Consider the following 15,961-nt stretch of genomic DNA (forward strand, 5'->3'; position numbering starts at 1 on the left):
CTATGATAGAGACACTGAACTACCCGGACCGTAACAACCTTCCAGGATTAAAGTATACCTGGTGCGCCAAAGAATCCCTTTCTACTAGAGTAAACCTATGAAATTAACACCCAAATCCTGTCTCACATTATAACAAACAGGTAAAGAATTGAAACGATACACACGACTTTATAAAGAACCGATCGGCGGTGTGAGTTCGTCAGTGTGAAAGCCTTATCCGCCCGAAGCGGAACACATCAGCAAGCTAAATTGCGCGTAAATATCCAAAATGGCCAAGTTTGAACCACACTGGGAGACGTATTCTACTCATCTTTCATACAGCAGCTACGATTCGGAAGATGTCGCAATTTGCAACTCCATTCCCGGTTCACTGTTCATCGTGTCGTCGTTTGCACTAATCGTACTGTCGCAAGTCCTGGAGAAGACTAATTAGACTAATTACAAATAGTAGCTCCTTAAGATCCTTATTATATTATTAACCGTTCAACAAGTGAATATTACTGAAATAAAATCCACATCCATGTTGTATACGAAAAAAAAGCACCATCCATCTTTTAATGACGATAATCGCAATAGTCTTGCTTCGGCTTGTTCTCGGGCTTGATCTTACAAATTATCACCTTCCAAATTTCATTAACGGCCGACACGATTCCACCGCTGCCAATTAACATGATGGCAGTCTGCAAAAAAGGGGCAAAATCCGCTCATGCAGTTGCAGAGGTTTTTCCCTCTCCTCCATGGCTTTCCACGTGCACTCGAGCCCGATTGTCGTCGGAGCGAAAAATAATCAGTGCGGAAAACTGCAATCACCGAGCGGAAGGTTTCCGATTGAGAAGAGAAGAGCAAACAAAAAAAAATGGAAGATGTGGAAGATTTATGGAGTAGCGATAGACAACTCCGCACTGGAATCCGCAGAGTATGGTTCCCGGATTTGGAAGATCTCAATTATCAGTGAATGGTTTGTTGTGCGTGTTTGTCATTTCGTGTCCTACCTTTTCGCTCAATGGAATGCGAATTCCGAACACAAGACAAGCTGTTCCTTCTTTTGGAGGGCCGTCCGCGGCATGTAAATATTTAAAGCTAACCAATTTCGGTGACAATCATCCCGACAGCTTCGTTCCGTCGCGCTAGGACAGTTCGGGGCTGGACCCGAATGGTCTCCACACTCACGCGCTCTGGCCCTCGCGCTTCTCTCGCGCCTCGTCCGCGTGCGTCGTCCGTCCGCAAACAACTCATTACCATAATTCGATTCCGAGATTCCGATGCCGTTACTTTCCAACTCACACATCCGCCACACGACGCGGGACGATCACCAGGTCACCGACGGTGGGTTTTGCTGCTCCCCGAGCGTCCACGGATATTACTCATCCACGCACGCGTTCCGCTAGGTTCGGCCGGTGGCGGTGGCCACTAGGTTAATCCCCAAGGCTGCAACGGTACGCGGATAACCCCATATCCTGGTCTGGGAAGCAAACGTCGCTCCCGGGGGTCAGCGTCCCGATCGCTGCCACGTGCGGAACTGGATAAGGTCGATAATCGGTCGACGATTATTCAACTACGTCAGGCTTCACCACATAATTGTATCTTAATTTCCCTACGTCTCTTATCAAGGTCCCACCCCTGGGAGCGGGGCGGTGTGGTGGCCTGCAGTGGGACGGGTTCGCGGACGATACCGTTGCCGGTTCGGGATCCAGTTGACTACTCCGGTTTTCCTCTCGGGCAGTGGTCTCACGAACAGCCCGCGAACCGGATCCACCCAAGGTGCTACAGATAACATTAACACACTTTGGTTCGGATGAATAATTAAAGTTTCCACTTCACCCAAAGAGCTTCGGCCTCCCAATTCCTGCTTCTCCGCCAACAAAATTTACTGTAGGTCGGTCGGAATGGACGAACATCTTTTAAGCCTTATCTCGAATTTTCAACAACAATTTCACCAACTGCGCCTTCCCCATGCTGTCAAGGCAACATACACCGAAAGTTCAACCCATCCACCGGTGGTCACTGACACCGCGGCACAGAAAGTTGAGTTCCATAACCCAAAATGGACACGCCAAATCGGCACGATTCACCAGTGGAAAGGTACATGAAAATAAAAGTGTTTTCCCCGTCACCTGTCCGCGTCACGCGTCTTGTGCGGCGTTAAAGATATCCGTGGCCTGCCCGAGGTCCACCTGGGCTCGGGTCATAATTTACGCCATCGGTTCCGGATGGAGTGTGCATACGTGAAAATGGCCTCCCCATTACCAATCATCAACATGCTTGACACGTGCTCGGACACACTTTTCACCCCATGGAAGCCAGCCGATGGGGCCACCAAGTGTCTCCCAAGCTACACACGACGAGCGGATTAATCGGAGGTCGTCACTTACGCTGCTCGAACAACGCAGAGAAAGTGTTGCATATTTACATTCAAAAGAAGAAAAAAAAGCACAACCTCATCCTCCATTTTCGATCGAAGGGTGGAGTGAATTCCACAACACACCAAAACCCACGAAATTCCTTCCATCCTCCGGCATCGCTGTGTTTGCTGTCGTCGATCGATGCGTGGATCGATGTGTAGCAGAGGATCTTTATCGTGCCGAAATTTGTGTGTCAGCCCTGCTCGCTCTCGTAGGCAACTTTTATGTCTGTCTCGCTCCTTTTCACCGTGACCTCCACGGCGTTGGCCTTTTCAATGCGCGCTGCCATTCAAACCGGTCCAGAAAGCTTACCTATTGTTTCGATCCCAACTCTCGGGAAACTCGCTGGGAACTTTAACCCAATAATGATGCTAATGGCCACGCAAGAAGTTCACACTATTCTCTCATTTCTTCATCGCCTCTGGATTTCTGAGCCATGGAGATGTCTACTGTCTGATAATGCATCTCATTGGAGAGGTCTAACATTGTAACATCAGGTCGCCGTGATATCTCTATTCAAATCGCCAAGATCGATACTTGTTCCACGACTTCCTCTTAAACATTGTCCGCTATCGAAAGAAGAAATCAAGCGAAACCAAAAACCCTGCAACGCAAGTTCCGGTTTCGAAGAGTTTGGCGTCAAACTGCGTGTTGCCCGGTTCGTTGTTGGACGGGTCCGTACGCTTTGCTTTTGTTTGCCTGTGTGCGGACAGAAAGTAATGTGTGAAAAGTTTCACTTTCCTCTCCGTGTCGTGATCTGGTGAAGGGCAGGTTCGTCCCGACTTCGCCTTCGACTTTCGACTTGCGCCATTGCGCGAGAGATGAATTTATGCAAGCTACCGAAAACTATTATCCAACGATGCACCGACCCATCGCATCAATGTTCAATGTTGCTAAGAGAGATGCTAGGGTGTGCCGTTTTGTTCTACGCGGTGGTTGGGGCGGATATGGCGTTACGCAAACCGGCGTGACGTAAGTTGTGTCTAAGGTGTCGGACGTTCAGAATTCTGGGACAGATCTGAAGAAGTGAAGGAAGAGCCTGAATTGACGAACTGAACCTGAATTTGAATTGAATCAAAACGAACAACTAAAATTAAGTGTTATGTTCTGTCTTGGATAGTTGAATGTGTGCTCTGCGGTGCTTCAATACGTGACACTGCTGGTTCGCTTTCTGTTATCACTAGAAATTCCATCGCACAGCCCACATAGCCCGAAGAAACTGATACAACAACTCCAATTTCGATACGCGCAGCACAGGAAGTTTCATTAGAAAGTCATAAATTGTGTTTCACTTCGCCAGACCGCGTGCGCGCGCGCGCCCGCCACCCACTTTCGACACATTGCACACACCGATTAGAGCGACCCCAAGGAATGGGAGGGACGAACCCGAAAACGACGATCCCAATAGTTAATCCGCGCTTCTCGTTGGTGCATGCGCATGTGTGTGTGGCCCCATCGGGGTGCGATAGCATTTCGACCAACTCATCAGCTGGTACGAAAGTACGTTGACTCGCGTTCCATCTGCTACACCGACCGGAATCCCCGCTGATACGTGGTGCGTTTGCGAATAATACGCCTCCCGCACTCCCATCGGTAACCGGGCAACGACGTGAAAATCTTGTCGCTGCCTGTGTCTATTTTCACCCGCCATTGTACATTGATCCGTGCGGAAAGCATACCAAGTGTCATGGGAATGGGTGTGGTATTCCACGCTTGTGATTTGGTTTTCTGCGTTTCGTTTGTTTGTTTTTTTTTGTTGTCCCTCCTCCACCTAACCTAATCGTTACCCTAGGTGGGAGGGTGGATGGGTGGCTGGCAGAAACATATTTTGCAGCAAAAGCACACCCTATGCACGGCGTAACGAGTGGCGTGAAAATGAAGAAAACATAAACACAGCCAGTAAATTCCACGCAAGCAAAACATCATCGTTGTTTCCACCTGTTGCTTTTGCTGCTGCTGACCTGCTTCAATGAGCGAGGCGTGATGCATGGTCAATTTCTCTGTCGACGGATTTCTTTTTCTCTCCCCCCGCAACCACGCATCACAGCCTCGTGTGTGGGTGGAGGGGAAGATATATACGGCGTGCTGATTGCACGCAGTACAGTTTTGTATTTTTCATACCACGGCTTGGATCGTACTGTGCCGTTTTTTTGCGTTGCTTCCTTTTGCGAAGCGGCACTTCTATTTTTCCTTCTTCTTCGAAAGACTAATCCTTTGCAAAACCTTCAAGAAGCCGTTATCGATTTACTTTCTTTCAGGTCTGTACTTACACTAGCGGGGTTGTTGCTCCGTCTGCTTCTATTATGCAGTTTTGGTGTATGTTATGCCTAATTCAAATGTTAATGTTTGGTACAAAATTAAACGTGATAATGTCCTGCAGTTTCCTCTGCATCTGGTGTGTGTTGTCGTTCATCTTTTTCACCGAGGTGGTCGTATTCTGGAGCACCATCTGAAATGGACAAATTGAACAGCCGCTAATTACAATCTTTCTCACACACACACTCTCTCTCTCTCTCTCTCTCTCTCTCTCGCTCTTGGTCGAAAGATACGAAACAATTAACACACGTTACCTGTGATTTCATGAGAAAGTTGTCCGTCTCATTGAGCTGCTTCGAGACGGATATCACCGTGTTGTGGATGAATTCGTTCAACAGCGATATGCATCTTTCATCTGGAATCGAAACAAGCAAGCCAATTAGAAGATTGCTTCGGGGGCGCTCTGTTTTTCACGGATCTGCCTTACTCATCGTACGCCGCACGTGCAATCGTTGCATCTCCTCATCCGAGACCACGATGGACGGTGGTGTTGATGTCGATGATTCAACCGCTTCTCTAGCGAATGTGTACGATGGGGGCGCTGTACCGGATGATGCTAAATGGGGAATTCCTTTTTCGATCGATATTACCTGTCGGAGGGTAACGAGACGAAGTGGACATTTTACTCCCGCCACCACTTTCACTCTCCGCGAAGGGCATGGAATGCGATTGGAATTACCTCTGTCTCATCGTCATCCGTTTCGGAAGCTTCTCCAGCAACAATGTTGGGTGATTTGCACTCCATTTCAAGGAGGGCAAGTAAAAGAAGGTCAGATTTACCACCTGTTTTGGGAAGTGAATAGTAATGCCTAACGAATACGCGACTACCACGATCTGTTTACAATTTAGATTGTTTGTTGACACCCGTTCTGCAGCGTTTGCAGCTGTCATAGAACGCTGTCAAAGCGCGTTCTGGGTGATTATTTTAAATCGAACGTTACGCTGTTGCTTCTTACCGCTGTTCTCGTGCAATACATTTCTTTCCTGCATAACCAACTGAGAAACGATGCACGATTTTACTTATACTCCATTTATTGCGATGCTTCTATTTCATTGCTAAGAAATATATGCGTCTGCTCAAAGTCACAGTGGTAATAAATATATAGGTGCTAGTAAGAAGAATCTGTTCTGTCTATCTCACCAGCCCGTTTGTTCCCGAGCACGGTAATGCACTGGAAGCATTTTTTATGTTCTTGCTTAATACTGCGGAGGCTGATGAGGGTACTGCTGTCCCATCATGTTGTTCTGGTTGGGCATCTGGCGCTGCAACTGAGCCACCAGATTGGGCGTTTGCTGTGTGTTCATACCTTGCCCTTGATTCTGCATCATACCTTGCGCATTACCTCCTTGTCCCATACCTGTAAAAAGTATGAGCAAATTCAACCATACGCATCAACTTACTCCGAGCAACTTAATATTCTTACCTGAATGCTGCTGCATTATCAAACGCATCCGTTGCTGCTGGAACTGTTGCTGATTCTGTGGAATATTACCTCCAACGCCCGGTTTACCACCTTGTCGCGGGTATGGTGGTACTGCACCTTGATTTACACCCATATTGCCCATCGTCACATTCGGTGCATGTTGCGCATACTGACCCCGGCCGGCGGCCATTGCTGCGCGCTGTTGAGCCAGGAACTCTGCCTGAGTAGTGCGCTGTTGTTGGGCCATCTGGTTGAAGTTACCCATCATAGCGCCACCCTGTCCACCTTGCTGTCCCATGCCCTGGTTGCCGTAGTTGGGATAATTCTGATTGACATTTTGGTAAGGAACGTTTTGTCCCTGGAACATGCTACCCTGCATGTTGCCCGACTGCTGCATATTTTGCATGCCCATGCCAGCGTTGCTCATGGACGGATTTCCCATTCCACCCGTGTTCGGCATTCCGCTGGTACCGCCCATACCGCCCTGTCCACCGCCCATAGGAGCTGCATTGCCGATCCCTGCATTACCCATTCCGGCACTAACCATTCCTCCAGAGGTTACCATACCACCGCCACTGGCTCCCATTCCTCCGGCGTTTCCACCCATACCACTGTTACCAGTCATGCCGCCTGCACCTCCGATTCCGCCGCCACTACCCATTCCCTGTCCAACCAGGGCTGGATTTTGCTGAGGATTCATCATGCTTGTCTGTATCATACTGCCACCCGATTGACCCATAATCGAGCCCCCGGCGTTGCCCATCATGGCCGGTGCATTTTGATTCATTATTCCTGCGGTAGTTTGCTGGCCTTGAGCACCTTGCCCTGATCCCAATATACCACCAGCAGCCATACCCTGAGGGCCCATCACTGCACCGGTTGCCGTAGCAACAAGGCCCACATTGCCACCAGCCATGGTCGGGTTCATCGGACCCATACCGGCCTGTGCACCGACAATCGGATTGCCCGGCATACCAGCCCGCAACGGACCACGCATAAACTGTTGCTGAGGGTTTCGCTGAGGTTGTTGCTGCTGTTGCTGTTGTTGTTGCTGCTGTTGTTGTTGCTGCTGCTGTTGCTGTTGCTGCTGCTGCTGCTGCTGCTGCTGGGGTTGCATAAAACCAGCCGGATGGCCAGCATTGATTGGCAGCTTTGAACGCAACATGTTCGAGAGAGCCTGCTTTGAGTTTGTGTTCAACTGTGGCCGATCGAAGCGTGTCACTACAATGAACAGGAGTAAACATAATGTATTACAAGATCATCACAAACAACGCGCACTCGCATACTTACTCGTTGCTTGACCCATTCCGGAATAGAACATTTGCTGCTGCTGTTGCAGCTGCTGCTGGGACTGCGGTCCTTGCTGAGATCCTTGCTGGGGTCCTTGCTGGGATCCTTGCTGCTGTGATGCTTGCTGAGCTTGCTGTGGAGTTTGCTGCTGCTGTTGTGCTTGTGCCTGTGGTTGCTGCTGCTGCTGCTGCTGCTGTTGTTGCTGCTGTTGTTGATGCTGTTGCTGCATGGACCCGTAACCACCCCACTGTTGGTTACCTCCTTGCTGTTGAGCCAACTGTGCCATGGGATTCACGTTGCCGACGAAGCCCATATTTGGATTGCCTTGAGCCTGCTGTTGTTGTTGTTGTTGCTGCTGCTGTTGGGCTTGTTGTGCTTGCTGCGCTTGTTGGGCTTGCTGAGGCTGCTGTTGCTGTGGAGCCTGCTGCTGCTGTTGCTGCTGATTCATCATTCCACCACCCATTCCGGTGCCGAGTCCGCCCATTCCCGTCTGCATTCCACCGATGTTTCCTTGTGCGACCAGCTGGGCCGGGTTGGCTTGACCATACTGTTGTTGCATATGCTGCTGGTTCATAGAGGTCATTGGACCACCCATTTGCATGGAGCCCATGCTGCTGTTTTGCATCTGCTGTAGTGTTTGCTGCGGTGTCATAGCGACCTGTTGCTGTTGTGGTTGTTGCGATCCAAGCTGTTGTTGCTGTTGCTGCAGCGCAGATTGCTGCTGCTGCGGAATGTTGCCTTGCTGCTGTTGCTGCATCATCATTTGATTCTGCTGTTGCTGCTGCTGCAGCTGCTGTTGCTGTTGTTGTTGCAATTGTTGAAGTTGCTGCTGTTGTTGCTGCAAATGCTGCTGTTGCTGGGCCTGTTGCTGCTGCAGATGTAGTTGCTGCTGCTGCTGCTGCAAGTGTTGCTGCTGTTGTAGCGATTGTTGTTGTTGCATCTGTTGCTGTTGTTGCTGTTGTTGCTGTTGCTGCTGCTGCTGTTGTTGCATTTGCTGCAATTGCTGAGGTCCTGCAGCGGTTTGTGGTACAATCGCGGGCATGATTGGTTGTTGCGGTTGGCTTTGTTGAACCTGTGCAGCTGGTGTGGCTTTCGGTTTCCTTTTGCGTGTTGTTTTGCTCTTCTTTGAGCCCGTACTCGGTGCCGGCGATTGATCGGATGAAGGTGTATCAGCTTTCATATCGTCCTTAAGCTTGTCGGGTATTGGGTCCACTTCTTCGGGAGGCAATGGAAGCGGCTCGTAATAGTAGCTGCTCGGTTTGAAAAGGCTGTGCGTGTGATACTTCAACAAACGATGCGTTTCTTCATATGCTAAAGGTTTGCGTTCGATTTTCACCGCACCAAACCATGCCCATGACAAGGGAGCGGGATTTTTGTGACCTTCCAAGAGATCCCAAACGCTCACACGTTGTTTATCTCCTAACCGAAGACCCTAGGGGAGAGAAAAGCAAATAATCCTTAAAAACAGTTCTTCTCTTTTACACATCAGATCTGAAACACACGGTACTTACATTCTTCTTTTCAATACTGTCAATCGCGATTTTATTGCCTTTCGCATCCGTTGATGATCCTGCCGAGTCGCAGGTAAGAACTTCGCATGTTTGCTTCGCTAGCGGTAGCAACTGTCGAACGTATTTGATCGAGGGACCATTCTTGTCCCCCAGCTCCTTGCGTAGCTTCTTCATGAGATTTGTGTACAATTTCTTGTTTTCATCGCGCTCCGTCTGGCTGTCGCTGACAAGCGTTGAATGTATCAGTGTGGCCAACATATCGAGAGTCGTAGTAAACAATTCCCTGTGCGAAAAAACAAATTACTTTGTTAGTTTCTGACCTTCCCTAGCAAATGAACGTGAACTTACGAATTGTTGCTTAAATCAATCACCCCCTGGCTGATTAGCTGGGCAAACAGAATCGCCCAGTCTGTTGTAGAGGTGGCATTTTTCATAATTGCATCAAATAGTCCTCCAACAAGCGAGTAACGCAATTGTAGCGCGTCAAGCATTTTCTCAAATCCACAAGGATCTTCAATACCGCCAATGGTTTCGAGCTGAAGAAACGGGCAAAACACCAACATAAAACATACGGTTCAATCATTAAAGTGCCTTAGATACTTACACTTTGATCCCGGTTCTGTAGGAATTGCGACAACTGAGAGTAAAGCGATTGAAGCAAACCTTCCTTCTGTTCGTCCTGCCCCTTAAGGCAGGTCAGTACCAAACCAAGGAATGGTTGATGATTTAGCTGCGACGACTGTTTGCTGCCGAAGGTGCTACCATTCGAGCTGACCGAACTGTTGCTATTAGCTCCGTGGTTGTGGCTGTTATTGTTGCTGCTATTATTACCCCCATTGCCGTCCTTGTGCTTGCTAAACATGCTCGTACTCTCCAGCACTTGTCCCGACACTTTCAATATCCTTCCCTGAACCGCGCTCGGCAGTTTCGAAACCAATGGTGCCACCAACCATGTCGACGGTTTTACCTTCTCCTGTTTCGCTTCCGGATTGCTCATGACGAACTCGTTGACGCGAAACACGTCGATAGCTGCCCTTGCTACCATATCCAACCAGTTGGACAGATCCGGTGAGCTGCAGTTGGTCTGCTTAAACATGAGCTGCAAATCTAGCCAAGAAATGCGCAGTGACCATTGTTCCAGATTTTCCAATATGCGCACGATGATCGCCTTTTGATCGAGTTCCGCAATCAGGTTGGATTCGTGCTCTGGATAGCAGATCATGTGGAGTAATCGTTGCGCTTGCTTTGCCGTCAGCAGATTATCGATCAGCATACCATGCTGGCATAGTTCTTCCGCATGTTGAAGGCAGCGTTCCAGCACCCATTCCTAGGGCAAAGAGAGTAAACGTTATAAAAAGGAACCGTAACGCGCGAGTGTAATCGTTTACCTGTGAGCAAATTTGCCGCAGCACATGTTGCGCGAAATCGGACAGACTTGTCGCGTTCTCCTGGTTTAGATGAGAATTTTGTTGCCTAAAGGAAAATCACATACACAAACGATTAGACACAACATCATGAAGAATGTTACATTACATTCTAGCACAAAACGGAAAATGGTGATGGTGGTGGATGGAAAATCGGAAGGTAAGGGATGCTAAACGAACAACAAACAGGGAAAAAAGTCCAACAAATGAAATGCATACAATACACATGGCGTATACCACAATGCGAACACATGGTCGACTGGAACCGATAATCGGGCACGTAGTGAGATCTAAATGGTTGAACAATTGATACGAGACAGTTGATTTGTTTCCAAGAGAATGGAATGTCTTGCTTTTGAAAGAACCTTGAAAATGAAATGAGACAAACGGACTTCACAGTCCATTTTAATTGTTTGTACAGACAAAACAGCAAAAATGAAACCATTGACAAATTCTACAGTAATGACAACATATGAGTATAATGAAGAAGATGGGAGTGAAAGTTTTCATCACGAATTATTGGCAACACCAGGGAATAAACAAACCACCGATGGGTGCAGTGCGCAAACCTCATGACAAAGCGACGTGCTTTTGCAGGGAGCATCCATTCTCTATTTGCTCTAGCGTTTCTCTTGACTAAATGAAGTGCACACAAACGATTAAATGATATCAATAAGCGATACAACTCGTGTGGTAGCATGGGCCGGGACATACACAAATCAGAAACAGAAAGGGGTATAATATAATATGCAACAAAACCAATAACGTAAAACAAACAAACGAACTCATACGGCAAACCATTCGCACACCTGCTAGAGTATAATCGAGCGGAGGCGGTTGGAGAGAGTTCCCCCAGTTCGATCATCCTAAATCAGGAACCAAGAAAAATAAGAAAAAAATATTGTTTGAAAACATCAACTAAGTCAAAACGGAACACAAGTAAGGGGAACCAACAGCCTTCTCTCTTCTACGGACAATCTTCGATTCAATGGATCCTAATCTCATCGCAGGCATTATATTCCACTGGCCCAGCAGTGCAGTACTTACGAAACATCCAGCATCGATTCGTCCGGATTTCCCAGGATGGAAAGATCGCTCGTGCCTAGAATGTGACTCAAATCACCCGAACCGGCCATACTCTTGGGCGTGCTGCCTGGGTGTACCGGCGTATTGAGCCCACTACGCTTGCCAGTGCCAAATATCGACGATACCTTGTGCGCCGTTGCATCACCCACGACCAGAATGCCCTTCAGCACGGCCAGCACCGGTGCCACACCAATGTTTTTGTGTGCCGCAGCTAGCAGATGTCGATCGCAGCTCAGCTTAATGTTGTGCGCGTTCCCGACCGTTATCGGGTTGGGTGACGTGCTGACCGAGTACAGACCCGGTTGTGGACATTCGATAGTTTTGAAAAGCCGCAACAGTAGATGGCAGGACAGCCTGGCGCCTGCTTCTATTTCCGGCGTTGTTTCACCGCGCCCTTTGCAAGCCTGCACCAGCGAGGGTAAGGCCACGTGTGCCACAAAGTTCTCCAGCGAGAAACAGTGTCGCGCCACCAGGATGCTCGTGAACACGGACAGTGCGTTGTGGATGTTGGTATTCTGGACATCCACCTGCGTAAGCACATCCACGTAGTAACCGGCATCACGGTTCGAACCGCACAGTGCGATCAACACACCCAACCATTCGGTGCTGAGCGAATTGCAGCACGCCGTCAGTTCCGCACACATTGCTGCGATGTCGTTCAGACAATCGTTGTCAATGTCACGCGTAACCGCCACAACGGCGTTGCACACGAAGCTGTAGCGGTTGGAGGCAGATTCGTTCAGCTGCCGGGCCCAGGCACTTTCGATCTTTCCACCGCGCCGTGGATTGGTGATGATCTCAATCATGAACTGCGGATTGTACGTATGCGCCGACGGAGTCGGTTGGAGCGGTGTGTATAGCGCTTGCTTGATCTTCGGGTACGCATTGTGGAAGGGTTCCTGCTGGGGCCGTGATTTTAAGGACGAACATGCCGAGTACAGATCGTACAGGTAGGCGAGAATGCAACGCTCTGCCGAACTGCAATCACTCGGATTGCTCACGTGCTTCACTATTCGACACAGTCCTTCGAAGATCGCTGTCGTTTGTTCCTGGGAAAGCAACAAACAGCAATGGTACCGTCGCAGGACACCCACCACATACAGGCTAAGCGACGTCGTGTAGCTGCGCACCAGTGCCATTGAACTTTTGCCAATCAACTGTAGCTCCACCTCGGGCAACTCACGCAAGATCTGGATGCAAGTATCGATCAGCCCGTAAATGTTGAAGGCAGACTCCATCAAATCGAACAGGAACGCCACGTGCTCTTGGACCGGCAGATAGTTGCTATTGCCGACTGCAAATGCGTTCAGCATTTCCTGCACCTGCACCGCACACTGCCATGTGACGACGTGTTGGTCAAAGTACGACATTGCTTGACACTTGTTCGAGGTGGACTCGAAGTTAAATTCACTGCGCGAATGTTTCTTCACTTTGCCACCTTCGGCCACATCGATGCTGAACTTCTTCGAGAACAGTTTACAGATTTCTTTTGACATTTTCTTTACTGCGTGCTTCTTTTCGTCCCGTTCTTTGCCCACTCCGTACAGCAGGATGTATCGCTGGTTGCAATCATGCTGAGAAATGGGATCGTCTTGGCAGAGCGGGAAGTGTTCGGTGTACAGAAAATGGCGGCTAGACGATTCAGCTTTACCGAGACCGGTTCTATTCGAATGGAAAACAAACGTTAATTCATTCTTCTCGACGAGTGGAATAATTCAAAAAGAAAGACAAAAATTCTTACACTGATGGAGCTGCATGTTCTGGATCTTTCGGGCTGTCCGGTGCATCCATCGAGTTCTGCTGATCCTCTTTAATGTGTTGCAACAGCTTGTCCAGATCGTCATCCACATTCGAATCATCCAAATCTTCCAGTTTAGCCTTAAAATCCGTTTGCAACACATCATCCTCCATTCCGCCACCATTGTTCGGGGACGAGCTGGTGGCTGGTTTGTTCGAAATTGGGCCAGTACCCAGCCCAGCGTTACACATCCCATGGCTATCGAGTGACAGCATACCACCGGCGCCTGTGAGTAGATCGCCACGCGAGATTAAGCAGCACATGTACGCGTCATGTGAAAACACATCATGGCGAATTAGTTCGCTAAACAAATGAACGAGGTTCGTAAACTGGGACTTGTTCTGCGTGCTGCCTCCTTCCTCCAGGACCGGCGCGTGATGGTCGAGGAAGTTCATCAAGATATGTTGAAAGACGGGTTGGCCTCCGTTTAACCCGCTGCCCGACAGTACCGAGTCTTTGTCATCCGAGTTGTTGAGCGTATTGTTGTAGCTATCGTTTTCCAGCGCCGTCAACACTTCGTTCTGCCGTTTATCAAGCAGCCAGGCTACTACCATCGCTCGATGTTCGCCCCATCGCTGCCACGAAACGGCCCATTCGCAGAGAATCTTCACAATCGACGAATCTTGTTCAACGTTCTGAAAAAAGAAAAATAATGTTGAAGATCCCAACTACGGACCATATCCAGTCCTGTTCTTAATCAACGTACGTATTCAAACTGCTTTGTGGCGGCATCTTTCCCATCTGCAGCGTTCACTCCACCGACGACATTGCCTTGCCCGTTGCCGCCTCCTCCTGTAGGAGTGCTTTCAGACACTTTGATCAGTTGCACTTGGAACAGTGGGAATATCTTCGTATACAACGAATCGAGCGAGTTATTCGAATCCATCCGATCGAAACAATGTCCATCGAGCGCGTCCAGTGTGGCCAGTATCTTTAGGCTTGCGTTTCCGGCAGCGGTCTGCCACTTGTCGATGCACCAACGCGATTCGGCATGCCTGGAGCGCACTTTGATGCTTTCTTCAGCTTCAAACAGCTGTCGGCGAATGTCCTCATTGGAATTTTCGTAACGAGTCGGCATCGGTAGTGCCGATGGTGCCACTAGTAAGTGGTCCAGCGGACTACCTGAGAGCACCGACGAGGAACGAGTTTCTCCAACTCCACACCAAACGAGCGCGGTCGGACATTCAAGTGTGATGACCTGCAGTATGGACGACAGCTGCAACACAACATCTCGATGATGGGAACAGTGCAAATATTCGGCGAAAATCATCTCGTACGGATTCACCTTCGGAGGGCCTGTATCCGTCGATTGTGTCATGGACCCGTTCGTACCCTCTTTCACCGGTTTGTCCTGTTGCTTGTCCTGTTTGCTATCGGTCATTTCGTTGGACGATTGTTTACCATCCGGATCGGGTGCGTTCAAATTGATGTTATGACTCTCCGCCATCTGATTTATCAGTTGGGCTAACTTTTTCGACACCGCATACGCCAACCGACGACAGAAGCGTTCCGATTGAACAAAATCGTGCAGGTACTGCATTGCCAATGGTAGATAAATTCTCAGCAACCCATCGTCCGCGTTCGGGGAAGATTTCATCTTTTCCAACAAATCTATAATCCAGTTCAGGAACTCTTGCTTGTCCAGCAAACCCTCCTCGTACATGTACTTGCACAGCTGGGTACTGTAATTCCACTGCCGCTGGGCTATTCGTTGCTCCTCCTGGGGAGAAATCGGAGGCTGCTGTTGTTGCTGCTGTTGGCCATGCATCGACCCTCCGACTGGGTTACCACTGGCCGGACTATGCATACTTCCGGCCGGGCTGGATAGGGGTGGCGGAATTGTTGAAGGATTGGTTCCTCCCGCTCCAGAGCCCAACCCAAGGGCGCTATTTGTACTGCTCATTCCACCGGAACTTGCCGCACTACCGGTGGACGGTTTCTCCTGCAGCGGACCCTGGTGATAATGTTCGTGCAGTTTCGGTATAAGATCCTTCATGAACTTTATCATCGTTCCCGTCCATTCCGTTGCCGGATCGGGCATTTGGCGCTTCTTTATTTTGGCCTCCGAAACAGCCACGGTGTAAGCGGAACTCAGCTTAATAAACCAAGCTGCTCGCTGCATCGTGACTTGATTTTCACACAACATTGCGAATATTTCCTCCTTCTTGTTAAACGACGGTGCCTTCTTCGCCAAGCTGCTTAATGGTTTCGTTCCGGCCAGATCTTTAAACCACGTATCCAGGGTGGTCTTGTTGCGAGCCGTGACAGGCCAGAAGTTATCCTTCGGGTTGATTTGCTGCTTCTTTCGTCCCGAATCGGGCAGTGTCATCAGCTCCTCCTTTTTGGCTAGAATCGCATTAAAGTACGCACCGACCTTACTCGCCGACACATTGCAGTTCCGTGCGGTGCCGAACTCCTCGGACAGTTTATGTTCCGTCGCGAAACCATGTTTGACGTGCGTGGACGTTAGCTCATCTTCCCGTTGTTTTGCTTCCTGCGGGTACACATCCGGTGGCCCAAGACGGGGCCGTTTCAACGGTCGCATATTCATTTTGAAGCGTTCAGTACCGATACGGCTCAAATACTCAGGTTAGTAGCGAAAAAGAAAACTTCGCGCTTTGGGGTACAGCAGGAAGTTTGTTCTTCACACAGGCGTTGGACAAAAACTAGCATTGGATGCGCTAGTTCCCAAGGGAAACCCCATTCGCAT

General features: G+C 49.2%; 2 protein-coding genes across 2 annotated transcripts; both read right to left on the reverse strand.

The window, feature by feature from the left end:
- Positions 1-4,734: 4,734 nt before the first annotated feature.
- LOC128709147 (uncharacterized) lies at positions 4,735-5,463 on the reverse strand. Its single transcript, XM_053804133.1, has 4 exons — positions 5,398-5,463; positions 5,146-5,308; positions 4,973-5,073; positions 4,735-4,851 (listed from the first exon to the last, which is right to left on the reverse strand). The coding sequence occupies exons 1-4, from the start codon at positions 5,461-5,463 to the stop codon at positions 4,735-4,737; spliced, it is 447 nt and encodes a 148-aa protein (XP_053660108.1).
- A 452-nt stretch (positions 5,464-5,915) lies between these two features.
- LOC128719143 (mediator of RNA polymerase II transcription subunit 12) lies at positions 5,916-15,802 on the reverse strand. Its single transcript, XM_053812765.1, has 11 exons — positions 13,958-15,802; positions 13,195-13,886; positions 11,415-13,115; positions 11,153-11,233; positions 10,332-10,416; positions 9,548-10,270; positions 9,292-9,479; positions 8,944-9,226; positions 7,433-8,864; positions 6,143-7,363; positions 5,916-6,076 (listed from the first exon to the last, which is right to left on the reverse strand). Exons 1-11 carry the CDS (start codon positions 15,800-15,802, stop codon positions 5,916-5,918), a joined length of 8,412 nt encoding a protein of 2,803 aa, XP_053668740.1.
- Between the last annotated feature and the right edge of the window lie 159 nt (positions 15,803-15,961).

The sequence above is a fragment of the Anopheles marshallii genome, chromosome 2 (assembly GCF_943734725.1).
Source record: "Anopheles marshallii chromosome 2, idAnoMarsDA_429_01, whole genome shotgun sequence".
Lineage (NCBI taxonomy): Eukaryota > Metazoa > Arthropoda > Insecta > Diptera > Culicidae > Anopheles > Anopheles marshallii.